The following is a 17,446-nucleotide window of genomic DNA, read 5'->3' as shown; positions in this document are numbered from 1 at the left end:
CCTTTTATTTTTAAGATGAGGAAACCTAGGTTGAGGAAGATTAAATTTCTTGTACAATGTCACATGAGTAGTAAGCCTCAGAGGTGATATTTGAACCCAGGTCCTTCTACTGTACCTTCTACTGTATCCTTGGTAGAGAAAATTAGTGGAACAATTTTCCTTTCTATAGTGTTTGGACTATATCCCATCTTTAATGCTCTTTCCTGCTACAGTGCTTTGGAAAGTACCCTAAACCATTTTATTGTTCTGAGATTATGATATAAAATTGTTGATTGTGCTGTAAGAAATGTCTAATGGGGCAATTTCAGAAAAATTTGGAAGACATATGAACTGATACAGTTCTTAGTAAGCAGATTCAGAAGAACAATATATACAAAAGCAGTGATATTGTAAAGTCGATAAATTTGAAGGACTTAGGAATTCTGATAAGCAAAATGACTGACCACAGTTCAGAGGACTCATAGTGGAAACTTCTGCACTCTTCCTGATAGAGCAATGAAAGACTCAGAATGCAGAATGAGAAAATATTTTTTTAAGGTATATTATCAATGTAGAAAAAAAGTAGTTTTTTTGCTTGACTCTTAAATTCTCCTACACAAAGCCTATCATTACTCTTGACATCTGTTTCTGATGACACAGCCCACCTCTTTTTCTTTTAATCATCCAGATTTGGAACCTCAGAGAGTTGATTATTTCTTTGCCTTTCATTCTTTCCCTCATTTCCTCCACATCCAATTGGGTCTACTCTCCTGCTTTGTCACTCCTGCCTCTCCTCTTTTCTTTACTTCTATTCGTACAGTCCTGGAATTAGGACCTAAGTTCAACTCTTTCCCTCTGATAATTTAGTAACCGCTACAGTTTCCATATGTGTAAAATAAGTAAGTTGTATTAAATGACCTCTGAGCAGCTTTAGATCAAAATCTTAGTTCAGGTATTTATGATCTCTCATCTGAACTGTTGTGAGATCTCCTGACTATTATTTCTTCTTCAAATCTCATCTTTTCCCTGCCTAGAATATTGAGATATTATTCCTAATGTCTCAGTGTACAAATTTAATAATATTATGCCTCTGTTTAAAATCATTCAATGACTGTCAGTTCCTTACTGAATAAAACATATTCCTTAGCATTTCAGGCCTTCCACAATCTAATTTTAACCATATATTTTCCATCCAACTATACTACTTACCATACCTTGCATTTCTCTACCATTTGTTGCTATCTTTCATGCCTAGAGTAGGCATGTGGTTTTATGCCTCCTGCAAACAGTTTTATTACCTTTTAAAATCTTTCTCTTCATTCAAATCCTCGCTCAAGTTAACACCTCTACCATAAACTTCATTTCTATTCCCCTGCCAAATGTTATGTTAATATACCTAATTCTCTCATGCCAAAGGAATGTAGTCATTCCTATGTTCTTCTCCCATTCTTTTATTTTATTATTGTTATTTATGTGCATGTCTCATTCCCCCTGCTCTAGTTGAGGCTATCATTTTTTCATTGTGTTTAAATGCTACACCTAGTCCAGTGCCCAACATAGACACATTGGTTTAGATTAACATTGATATTCATTCATTTCAGAATCTGCACATAAGTATATAAACAGAGTGATGTGTAAAACCAAATTGAGAGGACAGCTAGATGACTCAGTGGATAGAGTATCAGGCCTAGAGTCAGGAGGACTTGGGTTCAAATCTGGCCTCAGATAGTTTCTAGCTGTGTGAACTTGGACATGTCATTTAACCCCAATTACCTATATCTTATTGCTTTTCTGCCTTGGAACTGATACTTATATTGATTCTAAGACAAAGTAAGGTTTTAAAAACCAAAAAAACAAACAGACCAGCTGTGAAAGCAGTTAGACACTTAATCCTGATTGATTAAAGCAGATCCGATTAACTAATTCTGTTCTTTGAAAATGTTTAATCCTTTATTTGGTTAAACCATGCCAAAATTGTTTAAGGGCTTTCACCTGAATGATCTATATTTTGTGGGTCCTTTCCCTTAGTTTTTTGATTTTGAATGTAAGGATTATTCCATATTCTTTTATGCCATGCCCTAAAATACTCCAGGATGCTGGCATTTTACAATTTTGTCACTAGAGGCAGAGATGGCATTTAGTAAAGGTGCTGTAGTTACCACATAAATAGTTTTAGATATGTTAGCAGTGTCCTCCCACTCTAGGATACATTGATGTGAAACTCTTCAGAAATAGCTAGAGTCAGATCGTCTTCTCAGACTTTTAAATTTAATATAAAACTCTGACAAGCATAAATAAATGGTTATGATAAAATAAAAGAATGGCATTGGCTCTCCAGCTAACAAAGTACAGATGTATGTCACTGCATTCCTGGAAAATATGTACAGGAATTAGAGTTTAGCAAGTTAAAGTCTGTTTGCCTTTACAAGGGGAACACTGATTAAAAGTGAGTCCCAAAGTGGGCTCCACCGCCCCCTGGTGGGTGCTGCAGTGATCCGGGGAGGCAGTGATGGCCACAGGTGCATTTGGGGGTGGTGATAGTATGTGACAGGGGGTGCTAAGTAATATTTTTTCTGGAAAGGGGGCGGTAGGCCAAAAAAGTTTGGAAACCACTGGTTTAAAGGAACCTACAGCAAACCATTTCAAAAAACATTGGTTCTTTGGTGGTATATGTAATTACTCCCTCATGTGTCTGTTTTACTGGGACACATGAGCCTATGGGAAATGAACTGTTAAATCATCTTCAGAACTTGGACTGATTGGGTGTCTCCCTCTTTGTAGTGGAGAATGGATTTGCACATTTTGCAGAGATCTTGGGAAACCTGAAGTTGAATATGATTGTGACAATTTGCAACACAGCAAGAAGGGAAAAACTGCACAGGGTTTAAGCCCCATGGACCAAAGGGTAAGTGCTGAATAATTGATTTGTCATTATGGCTTCAGTGAGATCTGCTGACGTAGCACTTCTTTAATAATCACTCAACACATACAATTTTCACTGGAGGACTAGTCTCCCAATTTTGGAAACCAGAGGTGTTGGTTTGTATCAGTTTGATTTACATAAAACTTCTAATGAGGATGAAATCAATGTTTCTAGTAGCTAGTTTTTGATGTTTAGTTTAGATAATAACCCACTTTTTGAAGAAATATTTGATTACTTAGCTCTATTAAAGTGGATTTCATTTGAGGATATTAGTGATCTTAAGTAGTGGATTATGGTGATAAGTCTCAAAGAATTTACATTTCAGCTGGATACTAAGAAGAGTTTCTGGTCCCTCAAGCCAGTAAGGCATCTATATATACAAGAAGATTTTTTATATTAATTCTCACATGACAGTGTGATTATAATAATATCTCAATCATCTATGTATAGAAGATAGTCTAATTGTTAGCTAATTGGTAGCAAATTGTTTATCCCAGATAGATGATTAAAGATGATCATTAGATCCTTAATCATACAAATTCTGATGGGAAATAAGGCAGGTTTCCTTGAATGCACAAACTGTTCTTAAAAACAGTTCACAAATAGTGAATTAAGATAGCTCAAATTCTAAAGACTATCTTATTAGAGGAAAAAGATAATTCATGAGTTTTCTTTCTGTACTTTTTTTGGGGGAGCCAGAAATGTGAACGTCTTCTGCTTTACCTCTATTGTCATGAACTGAGTATTGAATTCCAGGAACCAGTCCCTGTTTCGGTGAGTTGTCTTATCTTTCATGCCCAGCTTTGATGAGATATCCTTAAGAGAACAAAGACTTCATTTGGAGTTTAGAATTTGGCAAAATGATAATGAAATTCATTTATTAAAACTCGTGTGGTATTTAGACTCCTATTCATGTAATAATTTTTTTTATTGAATTCAAGACATAGAAGTTGTAAAAATTATTGGAAAACTAGTTCATGGGGAGGATCACTGGATTAAAAGTCATATAATCCTAGCCATAGCTTTACCTTTAATGGCAAAGCACATTACCTCTCTGTGCCTCAGTATATCTATGTATAAAATCAGAGGATTAGACCAGTGGTCTTAGGAGATCCTTTTGAGCTCTCAAATTATTTTTCTGGGTGTGTTAACCTTGAAAAGAAACTAAGCTTGGGGGCAATTAGGTGGCTTAATAGATAGAGTCAGGCCTAGAGACGGGAGATATTGGGTTCAAATATAGCCACAGACACTTCCTAGTTGTGGGACTGTGGGCAAATCACTTAATTCCAGTTGCCTAACCCTTGCTGCTCTTCTGCCTTGGAACCAATATTCGTATTGATTCTAAGACAGGAAGTAAGTTGTTTGTTTTTTTAAACTAGACCTAATAAAAATAAAGTTGCATTGCCAACACCAGCCCTCCTAATCACTTGGACTACTCCCAGAAACGCCATATTGAGGACATTGATTATAAAATGAATAATTATAAGAGATTTTGTAGGTTGTTTTTTGTTTTGTCTTTTAAAAAAAGATTTCTTTATATAAGTTAAAAATTCTATAGCCTTGTTATCATATTGAGGTCAGGGGTGTTCACTGGAGTGCAATTAGTATCATATTGCTCTTGACTTTTGTATTTTAAAAAATCCATCAGTTAATGAGTGGATTCGTGGGATAAGGAAAAGATACTAGGCCAGAGGTTGTGATTGAGTGGCCAATATTCTAATCTACAACTGACTGTGGGACACTGGGCAAATCATTTCATTACTTTAAGATTCAATTTCAGGGCAGTTGGGTGACTCAGTGGATTGAGAGCCAGGCCCAGAGACTGGAGGTCCTGGGTTCAACTTTAGCCTCAGACACTTCTTAGCTGTGTGACCCTGGGCAGGTCACCTAATCCCCGTTGCCTAGCCCTTACCAATGTTCTGCCTTAGAACCCGTATACAGTATTGGTTCTAAGACAGAAGGTAAGATATTAAAAAATAAAAATAAAAAAAGATTCTATTTCCTTTTTCTGTGAAATTCAGATTTAAAAATACCTTAAGTTCCTTTTAAATTCTATGTTGGCTACACATTTTATGTTAGTTATTCCACAGTTGTGTAATGCTACAGTTTTTCTTCTTAAATTGAATATAGGAGCTTAGAAAGGTAAAAATCATAAAAACTAGAGCCCAGAGTAAGTAACTTGGAAGATGTTTTGTTCCCTGCAAACAGTGATGTTTCCATGACTTCCAGTGTTCCTGTGCAATGTCCAGATGCTGTAGAAGAAGAAACTGATTTTTGTATGTGTTTGACTATTTTCTGTTAATTAAATAATACTAGGATGACAAATCTGACTGAGTAGAGACCAGAATTTATAAATGCTATTGACAAAGAACCAAATAAATTTGTGAGCTTGACAAATACAGATTTCAGTGTCAGTTCTGTGAAAATGTTGAGTACCTTCACAGGACTGTGTTGCTATCAGTATGGCTTATAACAACAGCCTCTTCCTTCATATATGCTCAGGCTTTTTCTGTTGCTTTCATGATCCAGTTGTGTCCGTTGATCAGCAGGTTGTCCACTCCTGCTTTTCTATATTGACATGAAGTACATAAAGTATAAATTTGCCATATACTTATTATTAAAATGTTTTTATTGATGGAATTAAAGTAGAAGAGTCTTAATATTTATTTTTCAAACTCATTAGTAATTTGTCTTCAAGATTGAAATGTTTCTAAGCAAATTCCCTAAGTAAATAGTACATCTTTTCAGTCTTTAGATAGTAAAATATAACTGGGGAATTATTTAGTTCTGTCTCTTCTTTTCCTTTCAGATACCAAACTACTATAAAATCATAAAGAAACCAATGGATTTATCCACAGTGAAAAAGAAGCTTCAAAAGAAACATTCCCAACACTACCAAATCCCAGATGACTTTGTGGCAGACGTCCGGTTGATCTTCAAGAACTGTGAAAGGTTTAATGAAGTATGTTAGCTTCCAAGATGTAGTAGACCCTTAGGTTTTTCAAAAAGTTTTTTCAAACTCAGAAAAAAAAATAGTTTCTAAAGTTTTAAGAACTGCCTCATTAGAACCAAGTGGGTGTTTACCATTTCTACCTGAGAAAAGTTCATCATGCTTTAGAAGAGACAGTGTTAAAAGATAAAGATCTTTGAAAAGATTCCTTGATTAGTTAAAGGTTCTTTTGTTTGTTGTTGTTATTACCAGAGTCCAAAGACTAGATAGTCTAAGGTTCTGATCAGACTTTTTCAAATCTGTTAAAAACATTAAGAAAGTGTGCCTTATAAATAGCCTGCTAAAAGTAATTCAGAAAGATGTCAGATATAGCTGAGATTATTTATATGCAATTAGATTTTAGTCATCATCATACTTCCTCATGAAGAATAATTAATCTACTCTTGATGTTCAATATTTTGTCTTCCCTGACTGCAGACTGGGAATAGAACATTGATACTAAATTTTCTGGGCCAGCATTGCAGCTCTACTGCGAGCTTATCTTTTAGGCCTTTTATTAAAGGACAAAAGCTTTCTTGGCCTGGACAAAAAATACAGTGGAAATCTCTTTCACAGAAGCAGATTTTATGATAGCTATGGGAAGAAATCAAGGCTCTTGTTCTCTTCAAGAAAGACTTTATCAGAATGAGGGAAGGGACTGATGGAGAAAGGAGCTCTCCTTTGTGAGGATTCTTGTCCTCAGATTCCAGAATCTCTTCCAGCACTGTTGGTTCTGAGTGCTGTGCGATTCCACGAGTCCCATTTAATGTCCACAAAGACATGTGCTTCTGCCTGTGAATTTTTACTTACCCATCACATCTGCTACTACTACCCCATGAGGAAATGTGAGAAATAGATCTTTTTAATAAAAATAGATTACGGAAAACTTCTGTATTCTGTTTGTGATAATGTAACTGGGTGCAGGGTGAAGGACAGTACTAAGATAGTTGCAGTGAAATCTCACTAATTAGAAATAAAAGTGGTAAAAAGTATAGTTAAATTTTTTTTTTTAAGGGTGAAGTTTGGTTACCTCCAATATGCATAGTAATATGGACCTTTGGCTGGCAAGAGGATGCCAAAGAGGTCTACTATACTTGTTCAGTAAATAAAATAGTCCCTCATTAGTATGTTCTCTCTATGCAAATGAATATTGCTAAAGTGATTTTTAAAAGGGCTCTAAAATAGTTTTCTTTAAGCAGGTTAACCATTCCTCTTAGTTATATCCTTTGCTTTTTTATCCCTTTTTTCTTAGATAGTGCACAGGTACTTAAGCCCTGCCCGAATTATTACAAATTCTGAATTAGTGGGATTTAAATTAATAAGGTCTTGCTGTGGATTTAGAAACAGAACCTTATAAAGAAAGTTGTGTTCTGTTGAATTTTTTAAAGCAATTGATCAGTCACAGCAATCTGTTCTCCCTTTATGGCTGACTTTAGTCACCGACCCTATGCAGTCTCATAACTTTAGAAAGGATTATAATTTCCCTTTTTTTGACTCTGGTATCCTTTTTAGATGATGAAAGTTGTTCAAGTTTATGCAGAAACACAAGAGATTAATTTGAAGGTAAGCTTTTCAGACCATGCACACTTGGCGAAGGGACGTGCATTACCAATAGGTAAATGTTCCTATCTTTTATTTGCAGGCTGATTCAGAAGTAGCACAGGCAGGGAAATCAGTTGCTTTGTACTTTGAAGATAAACTCACAGAGATCTACTCAGACAGGACCTTCCCACCTTTGCCAGAATTTGAGCAAGAAGAGGATGATGGTGAGATAACAGAGGACTCTGATGAAGACTTTATCCAGCCACGCCGAAAACGCCTAAAATCAGATGAGAGACCCGTGCATATAAAGTAGAATGATACTATGGACCTAATAACATTGTAAAAACTTATTTAAGTGTTGCTGGCATCCTGCCTATGGTGGCCACCTCCTTGAAGAAGCTGGTAGCTTGCTTTTAGACAGTATTAGATTGAAAATTGTTTGGACAGAAAACACATTCTTGTCAAAAAAGAGGGGACAGCTTTTTTGCAGACATAAAAGAAAAACAATTGATTTGAAGTTTCCTGTTCTTCCTGAAGAGGACGGGTCTCCGTGTTCTCACACTTAGAAATGGGCGAATATTGGTGATCGTGTGTGGTTTAGATTGGTGTAGGATACTGGCTGTACAGGTAAATAATTTGAGTCATGTTGCTTGATAATTTTTCTCTTAGGACTGGACCAGTGCAGTTACTAAATCAAATTATTCCCCATACTGGGTTCTTGTCTAGTTTTAAAATGAAAGTAGCATTGCTCAAATTTCCCTCTAATGTGGACTCAACATTGAATCATGACTTTAAATCAATCAGTTTTTCTCATTTGAATGTCATTAGGCCTAACTTTCTATATTAGTTCAGAAAACTAATCTGGTTCCTATAGCTAGGTACAGGGATTCAACCATTCGTTGATTTGTTGGTCAGCCTTACCTGCCTACTGAACTAGTGGGTAGGGGTACAACTGGGGCTGATAAGGTGAGGCTGGGGTTGGGGTGGGGGGAGAAAAAAAGATGTTATCTCTTCAGTCTTAGATCATGCATATTTATAATAAAGAGTCCCTGTCCAGATACACACTTCCACACAATTGCACTTCCCAGGTCAACTCATTTGATTGTATTGTTGCCCCCATGAAATAGGCAGAATGTTCGTTCCAAAATTAATTTAGTCTCGTGTACATTCAAATTTGAGTCTGAGAAGGTAACTACTGGCAGTCATCCAGTCTTCCTTCATATCAGTTTTCTGATAGACCACTATTGGCAAACAATAATCTGTCAACTACCAAATGTGTAAAATTTCCTGTATTTCACTTTGTCTTATTTGTAAATAGTGAACTGAAACTTCTGGCAGATCAGCAACATTTGCTGAGCCTGTTTTTTAAGCTAATGTGTATTCTTACTAATGTTCCTATCAAGAATGGATTTGTAATATATGCTGTCTATTTCTAACATCACATTCATATTTTGAGGTTCTATCTTATTTTAATAGAGAACAGACTTCTCAAAGCTTTCTTCAGAAACAGCTTATGAATGAAATGTCTAAAAAAGATTATAGCAAACCCGGTGGGGTTAGATTACTCATCCGTCCACCAAGTGGGACATTTGCATGGACTGGGGACTCAGAAAGGACTTGAATAGACTCATAGAACTAGGAGTCGGAGCCTGAAAATTAGCCAGTCCCCACTTGAATGGTCATTGGAGTATTCCCGCCTCTTTGTACCCTGATCACAGCATTATTAGGCAGATAAATCAACTTTACTCTGGAATGGTTCATTTTTCTTCTCTTCATTAATAATGCTTAGATCCAAGACATGTGTAATTTAGCCCTTGTACAGGCTTACCTTTTATTAGGAGGAACATTTAAAACTCCTACTTTTGTTTGAACAAATTAGACCAATGTACGATGGCCAAAATAAAAGAATGTGCTATTAGATATTTTCTCAGACACAGCAGATTTGTGGCAAACTATTTCCTTTTTTCTCTACACATTCAGCATGAGTAGTTCATACAGTATAGACCATTCATGAAATGAAATTATTTGATTAACTATACTGTAGAAGTAAATATTTTTAGCTCATCTTGAACCAACAAAAACACTGTTAAAGAAATGCTTGTACAAAATTCCTTTGGGTTCTTTCTTTTATTTACCAAGGGAAGAAAAATAATATTGAGGCCTTTCTAGAATATTAAAGAAAACAAAGAATAGAGTCCATAAGTGCTGGTTTGACTCACCTCCCTAGATTTATCTTAAATTTTGCTTCTAAACCTTCCTATAAATTGACTTACAAAAGAGGCATTAAAATATTTTCTCATTTCAAACTCATGTTTGCAGAGAACAGTTTTCCTCCAAAAGTAGCTACCTTTTTTTACTTGAAAGAACTTTTCTTCCAAGTCCTTTCTCCCTCCTTTCCCTTCTGCCTTCCTCATCAGTTTTGGAATAAAAGTGTTAAAACCCATTTATTGAAAGGCCTTTTATGTCAGGAGGTAACCTTTTTAGGGAGCTTAGGGCTGCTTTTGAGTCCTGACATAGGCTGTACTTTGCTTTCTCTTTCATGATTCTCCATTGTTTCATCAGCACAATCTTTTTATTTTAAAGGAATTATCAAGAGTTTTCTGTTTTCCACTATTTGTATACTTGGGGAGGGAGGGTGGAGTTATGAGGCAAGTTTAGTTCTTAAAGACCATGTTAGAAGTTCTTCAAATCGTTTGAATTTGATATTCAGAAAACTATATTGTTTCTCCAGTAACCATTCACTGCTGAGTGATTACAAATAAACTGAAGGTCAAACGTATTCACTTTGGACTTAGTTGAATTTTTTCCTTACACACTATCCAGAATATAAGTTCTGATAAGAAGTTTTCTTCAGTTGAATACATTGGCATACAGTAGTATTAGACCTTGAGAATATAAATTCTCTTGGTATCCAGCAATTTTGCATGTTTTTCTATTACGTTGCAGCTGAAGACCAACTTTGAACATATAACAGTTGAATGTGTGTTGGGGGGGGTGGGTTATTTTGGTTTATTTTGCAAGTTTTATGTCCATGTCTTTGTCAAAAGTTTCAGTATTTTCATACTGGCATAATTTCTTTATAGTAGAAATTCCTGGAAAAGCTTCATTTATTTGATGCTTTAGGTTCTCTCCCATGCCATTTTCTAGCCCTCCCTGCGTGCCTCTCCCCCCAAAAACAACAACAAACAAATACCAAAACTAAACCAAGTAAATTAAAGAAAGAACATCTTCCTGATTTACAGTAGTTTAAATATTGTAGTTTATATTCATGGCTTTATATGGTGAATAAATACATGTAGTGGGAATTTCTTAGCTTTCAGGCTTTAGAACATGCCAACTGGAAATAAGCCTTCAAGTTACCATCACAGAGTGAAGGGCCTGATGCTGATGAGATGGTTTCTTTGGGTGTTTTGCTTTATGATGTGAAATGTCTGGATAGTCAAACAATTTAAGGCATCTAATTCTAATACTTGCTTAAAGGAATACTTTTTCTAAAAAATTTTTAATCATATCTTGCTTTTGGTTGTAACTGGCCCTAAGATTTTTTTAAGTTAATCCAAAGAAATAAAGGCAGTTTGTTCTGAAATAGATGTGAAAAGTGTATAGTGTGCTAATTGTGGACTGATCAATTACCTCAGCAGGTATCCTGCCTTGTAATTACTAGTGATTAGTGTTAACCAGCTAAATAGATTCAGGTCTCCTGACTGTGCCCTGGGACTGTGGCCTACAATGTAGTATGAAGGCTATGTTCCTATCCAAAAAAAAGGGGTGCGTGACCACCTGCCCCAATCCCTTTTTTTCTTGGCCCCTGTTCCCTCCTTTTATTCCCCATTCCATGTATACTTTAAACAAGCAGACGTGCTCCATAAGTGTATATAGCTTATATCTTGTCAAAGCTGGCTTTCAGCACCACTTGCTGTCAACATCATTAACATTGGATCAATGAAATATTTTATAAAATTTTTATCCCCATATAATTAAAAACATCCATGCTTGTCATGGAACCTTCTTTATTAATTAATTAATTGATTGATGAGTCTGCTGACGTTTAGGTAACAGCAGCAATTTTCCAAATTGCAGTACATTATAACAACATTCTAGACACAGACTCCTTCATTTATTTCCCTCCCAATTGTCTCTTCCTTGAAAAGCAATAAAACTGCTTTAAGTCTGTTGCCTAATAGCATGATATGAGTCCTTTCCTTTGGATAGTGATTTTATAGGAAAGTTTGTATGCATATCACCAAGTCTAGCTTTTAAAAAATAAGAAATATAAATGTGCAGGAGTTACTGACAATATATTGTGGCATTTTATTTTAAAAATTGGGGAAAGTTAAATATTTTTTTAAAAGTAGGTGTTTGAGTAAATAATGGAGGTACTTTTTTTAAGAAATAAATTTATATGCCACAGTTTACATAGACATATTTCAGACTTCCCATGTGAACTTGGATATGGCAATTTCTTTTACTCTGTTAAAAGTGCATGTACAGAAATTCTTCCACCTTAGTTCCTTGTGGTTGCCGACTTGTTTCTTTATAATAATGCTTTTTATGGTATCTGAGAATCAATAGTTTTCCAAAAAGAGTACAGTTAATTTGGATATCTTTAACATAACTGTTGAACTACAAAATGTTCAAAAATTCAGTTTTACCCTTTTTCTAGTAAATGATCTTTACAATTGAAGACTGTTCTTTTGAATTTGCTGAATTTCTACATGGTAAGGCACTAAAAGCATTTTGTAAGTGCCAATGCAGCATTCCCTTTTGAGTGTGACCTAAATTTCAAACTTAAAAGAAATAAATGCATGTCTGCTACTGGTCTGAAAAATGTAGGCATTTATTATGTTGAAAACACAATGAAACATGTATATAAGCCTATAAAAAGATTTGTGCAATTGAAAGCCTGTTTATTTTTTTGTTTTTAGGTAGATGAAATAACTACACATGAAAGGGTTAAATTCACAGCATTCTTAATGATGGTTTTTGCTCCCAGTATTTACTGGTACTTTATTTTATTTTATTTTATTTTTTTGCACATAGTTAACTTGACTCATCCTTCAATATGATTCTTCAAAAAAAAGTACTGTTTCTGTGGTATTGTATTCTCTAAATAATCATATTTAATTTTTTAATGAGGTTACAGTTCCTAATTGTTCCGTTCCTGTGTTTTTTGCTGGTGTGTAATAAAGGCAAGTTTTTTCTTTTCATGGTTATTTAATACATTAGCAGCCTGTAAATATTTCTTGTTTAAAATGCTCTGGAATGTGTTGTAGAAGTTGTATTAGATCAGTTAAAAGCATTGTTTAAGAACCACTTTGTTTTGGTTATTTCTATTAAATTAGAAAAATGAAAAAGTTTTCAAATTGAGTTCCTTTTTCTTTTTTAATCATCTACAAATTAGATATAAGATGCTTTATTTCCTGAACTTCCATCATGATTATTTGAATCCTGAGATTTTATATTTATTTGAATCTAATAGTTTGGCTCATAATCCAAACAAAACTTTACAGTGAATCAATATTGTATCTAAATGTGAACCTTTGAGAAAGGAAGATGCTTGTTTTAAGACTCAGTTGATTTGCCAAAGTGGCAAACAGGGGTATGTACCAGCTCTCTTAACTCCCCTACCTATGGTGCAGGTTAGACCTATCCTGCGTTAATTCTCGGCTCCTTGGAGAAGCAAAATAGGCACTTGTTTTAAGTTGCAGTCTTTTTCAAGGACAAAATGGCCATAAGATGTGTTTTGAGGGAAGAATACAAAACTTAATTATTTTGACACACCTTCCTTTTTTCCCATTTATTCTACTATTTATGGGGTTGTCACTGTACTTCATTTTCAGAGATGTTGCTGATGGTTTTTGCTTCTTTTGGCCACACCCACATAGAGCCATAATTGCAACTGTCTTTTGTGACCATTGTTGGAAGAACTCGAACAACTGTTATTCAAAGTTCTCAGCAACTTTTTCAATTCTTGGCTGGTTTAGCCTGTTTGCCCCAAAAGCTACCCTATTCCTTAAATCTGTTTGAAAAATGGGTCTGTTTTTCTTGTCTTTTCTACTGCGCTTTGCCAGCAGGCCACAGCCTATGTCATGTTTTCAAGTAATTCATGATGCTAACTTTATTCTTATGTACAAGCTCCCCAGTACTCAGCTCTTCTCTTGTGTGGATGAAGTATAATCAATAAACCTAATTAATGATAGCTTATGCTATACAGTGCTTTTATCTCCTTTGACCTATGTCCTATGATCCTCACAACACTGTGAATAAATAGTACAACTATTATCATTATCCCAATTATACATAAGAGAACATTCTCAGAGCTATGATTTGTCTATGGTCATACAGGTTTTACAAGTGCTGTTTCCAAATATCTTTAATATGTGTTAATTTCTTAATATCCCGAAATGAAACCCTGGAAATTAATTCCATTTTGAACCAACCCAAATAATACCGGAAAGTTGTCCTACTCTGAGTAGAGAGTTGTTAAGTACCTAGTTTCTCCTGATGGGTAGTTTATTTAGGGGATCTAGAGCTGAAAATACTTCTCAGTTTCATTAGTCCTACCTACTTATTTTACACATGAAGAAACCCAGGTCCAGAAAAGGTAAGGTGAATTTTTTAAGGTCTCACATAGTAAAATCAATAGAGCCAGAATTCAAATCCTAATTTCATTGGAATTTAAACCAAGAGCTTTTGTGGTTTTGCCATACTGAGAAATTTAATTTTTCCATTGTTAAAAATGGATTGTTGAGTGAATGAACCAAGCCACCTACTTTCCCAACTTCCCCAAATTTGTTCTAGATATAAGATTGTTTCTTGATTGAAGGCAGGTGGCCAGCTACTGCTCTTTTAAGCCCACTGGTTTGGCATCTAGTCAGAGAATGCAATGAGGGATCAAAGCACCTCCCTTACAATTCAACATTTCATTGTCTCTTCTATTCAAAAGGCACTGTTCTTGGGGTAGAAACATGGATATTTGCAAGATAAAATCCTTGTTTTCAAAGAGGCTATAACTTAGTAGAGCTAGGCAGCTAGATGGAGCAGTGACTAGCCCTGGAATTAGGAAGTCTCAACTTCGTGAGTTCAAATCTGGCCCTAACCCTGGGTGATTCACTTAACTCTATTTACCTCACTTTCCTCATCTATAAAAGGAACTAAAGAAGGATATGGCAAATCATTTCAGTATCTCTGCCAAGAAGACCCTAAATGGGATCAGAAAGAGCTGGAAACAATTGACTTAAAGTAATGAGAGAAAATATGGAAAGATACAGTTTCCTAAGAGCAAATCTGCTTTAATATATCATGTTAGCTGAAACATCTTCTGGCAACAAAATTTAAAGTATGATTTTATTCTATTAGTTAAAGTAATGCCCAAGATGAGCCCTTACTTGAAGTGAAACCATTGCATAGGTAGATAGATATAAAGCCTGATATTTCAGATTCTGGAGATATTTCTGAATTTAAAATCCTATGTCTTATCAAGTCATTTTTCTCTTATACCTTAAAGCAATGACCCTTTGAAAATACCTTGAAACTCTAGTTAAAGTCTCTAAAATAATTCCAAAGCTAAAAATATTCTTGGATTATTATTGTCATCATGTTCTTATTTTTAAGTCATGTTCTACTCAGGAATTTTAATGCTAGTTTTGAAGTTGTATAAACTGCATTATTTATATATTATTGATTAGTTCCAATTAAACCTACATATCAAAAAGGAGAATACTTCCCTCTTACCCCTACCAAAAATCAATACCAAAATTTCTATTATAGTACCTCAAACTTGGATCAGAATGTCTCTAGAAGGCCTAGTTTCAAGTGAACATCAAAAAATATGGGTTCTCTGCCTCTAATAGCAGTAATAAACACAACATATAGATGGCACTTTAAAGTACACAAATACTCAAGTAGATCTCTGATTTTATTGGCATAACTACCAAGGATACTGATCTTAGTCCACCTATGACTTCCCATTCTGTGCCTGCTTTTATCTTTCTCCTTCCATAATTTTGATTCTGCTTCATAAATAAACTTACTAGGCTGGGGCCTTCCTCACTTTCTCTCAAATCAAGGAGAGACCAGTGGAATGTCCAGTTGGCTATTGCTTTGGCCACACCATCCCTCTATGATTCATAATTCTCCAATAATATCATTTATTTGGATTCTCCTTTGTAATCCCTTTTTTGTAGCACATTTACTTAGACCCACCACCAGCCTCTTTTGTCTTCTGGGTATTACTTTTAATTCTGCCATGACCTGAAGTCATACAACCAGTAGTATGCTGGTATTTAAAGGTGAGCCTTTCTTTCAGGGAGGAGTTGGGAATCACTAAAAGAACTCTGCAGTTTCCTGAAGGCAATCCAGCATGCTTTTTTCCCCTTATAGTTTTGGGCCCAACAAATCCTTTTAGAGTTTCCGTCTAGGATATATACCTTCACCGATGGATAGGCTCTACAGATTATCCATGTATGCATAACACTTTACAAATAAACCATTTCATTTGATTCTCGCCACAGTCCAGGGAGGAAGAAATGTGGATGTGGGTTCAAGTTCTACTTTTGATACTTGGGAGCAGTGTGATCTTGGCAAAGTAACAACTTGTTTCCTCATCTGTAAAAGGAGGACGTTGGGCTACGTGGTATCTGAGGTTTCTCCCACCTCTACATCCGTGACCCCCCCTTACATAGATGAGGAAGCTTCAGAGAGACCAAATAGCTTGATTAAAACCATCTTCAAATCTGTCACAATCTTGACCCTACATCATCAGATCTCCCATTGCCTCCAGAAATGGACATTTATAATACACAATGCCATACTATTCAAATTTAAATTAGATGCTGCATGGCAACATTACTTCTTAGGACCTCCTAAGCTATTAGGACTGGGAGATATTATTTCCACTCCCCTATTTTACGCCTGAGGAAACAGGCCCAGGAAATTTTGAAGACTCATCCCAACTATTAAATGAGAGAACCAGGACTTGCTAGACAAAATTAATTATCCTTTCCATTTCACTATGCTTTGAGGGTCATTCTGATTGATTTGATCCCGAGCAACCCAGAATGACTTGAACCCTAATCCCTGAAACTCCTAGAAACATGGCAGTGTCCAAGGAAAGATGAGGAGGAAATGTTCTTCAGGCCCAAAGTTCTTTCATTCCTTGTCCTACCCAACCCACAGCTTGCATGGTCCCACTGCTTCCAGTGCTGAGCTGCCGGCCCTGCTCTACCCTCGGTGCCATTTCTTTCATGTGTGTTGGCCTCTCGTGCCTCATTTCCAGCCTTCCTTCCCTCTACTAAAGTCCCTTCATGGTTTACCACCCCTTCTGCATCCCCCTTTCCTGCCCCTGGAAACTGGGACTCCTGTTACCTCGTCCACTTTGGCCCAGTCCCTGCCACAGGAATCTTCCCGACACACTTCCCTGGAATCCAGTCTGTTCCCTATGCTCTTCATTGTTCAATGCCTTGTCTTAGAAACAAGAAGGGACCTTGGGTACGAAGAGAGAATCATCCTTATTAATCGCCACGTGAAGCTCCGGATTCTAATTCATTTCACTTCAGCCACTTAGGGCAAGTTTGGGGTCACATACTGTTATCTCTCGACTTCTCGGATGATGTGTCCATCTGGCAGATGGGAACCTGGGCTCAGCCATCCCGTACTGGAGACCTCTGAATAGTGGTCCCATCGTTAGAGTCACTCTAAAGAAGAGGATGTTCAGTCCTCTTTGATTAAAATTAGTTTTATTTATTCATATATGCTTATATATAATAAAATTCTACCATATACAAAATTAATAAAAATATAAATTAATATATTAAATATAGTCTAAAATATAAAAGTATATATAATATAAAAAGTATACATGAAAATGTTTGATTATAATCTAATATAAAATATGAAATATTAAATGTAGTCTAAAATATAAAATATCAACATATGTTAAATTATATATAATGTGAACTGTTATAAAATGTTATATATAATATAGTATAAACTTGTAAAATATATAATACTAA

The 17,446-nt window shown here is 35.6% G+C and overlaps 1 protein-coding gene across 1 annotated transcript in view; it reads left to right on the top strand.

Moving 5' to 3' along the window:
- TRIM33 (tripartite motif containing 33) overlaps positions 1 to 8,400 on the top strand; it is a gene marked incomplete at its 5' end in the record, with an annotated part of 177,353 nt that extends 168,953 nt beyond the window's left edge. Inside the window, 5 exons of the mRNA XM_044675523.1 lie at positions 2,761 to 2,884; positions 3,602 to 3,676; positions 5,712 to 5,864; positions 7,404 to 7,454; positions 7,534 to 8,400. Of these exons, the coding sequence (XP_044531458.1) occupies positions 2,761 to 2,884; positions 3,602 to 3,676; positions 5,712 to 5,864; positions 7,404 to 7,454; positions 7,534 to 7,746 (616 nt within the window). The remainder of the gene's footprint in view (positions 1 to 2,760; positions 2,885 to 3,601; positions 3,677 to 5,711; positions 5,865 to 7,403; positions 7,455 to 7,533) is intronic.
- Positions 8,401 to 17,446: the final 9,046 nt, after the last annotated feature.

The sequence above is a fragment of the Gracilinanus agilis genome, chromosome 4, assembly GCF_016433145.1.
Source record: "Gracilinanus agilis isolate LMUSP501 chromosome 4, AgileGrace, whole genome shotgun sequence".
NCBI classification, from domain to species: Eukaryota; Metazoa; Chordata; class Mammalia; order Didelphimorphia; family Didelphidae; genus Gracilinanus; species Gracilinanus agilis.
This window is presented reverse-complemented; position numbering and strand designations above follow the sequence as displayed.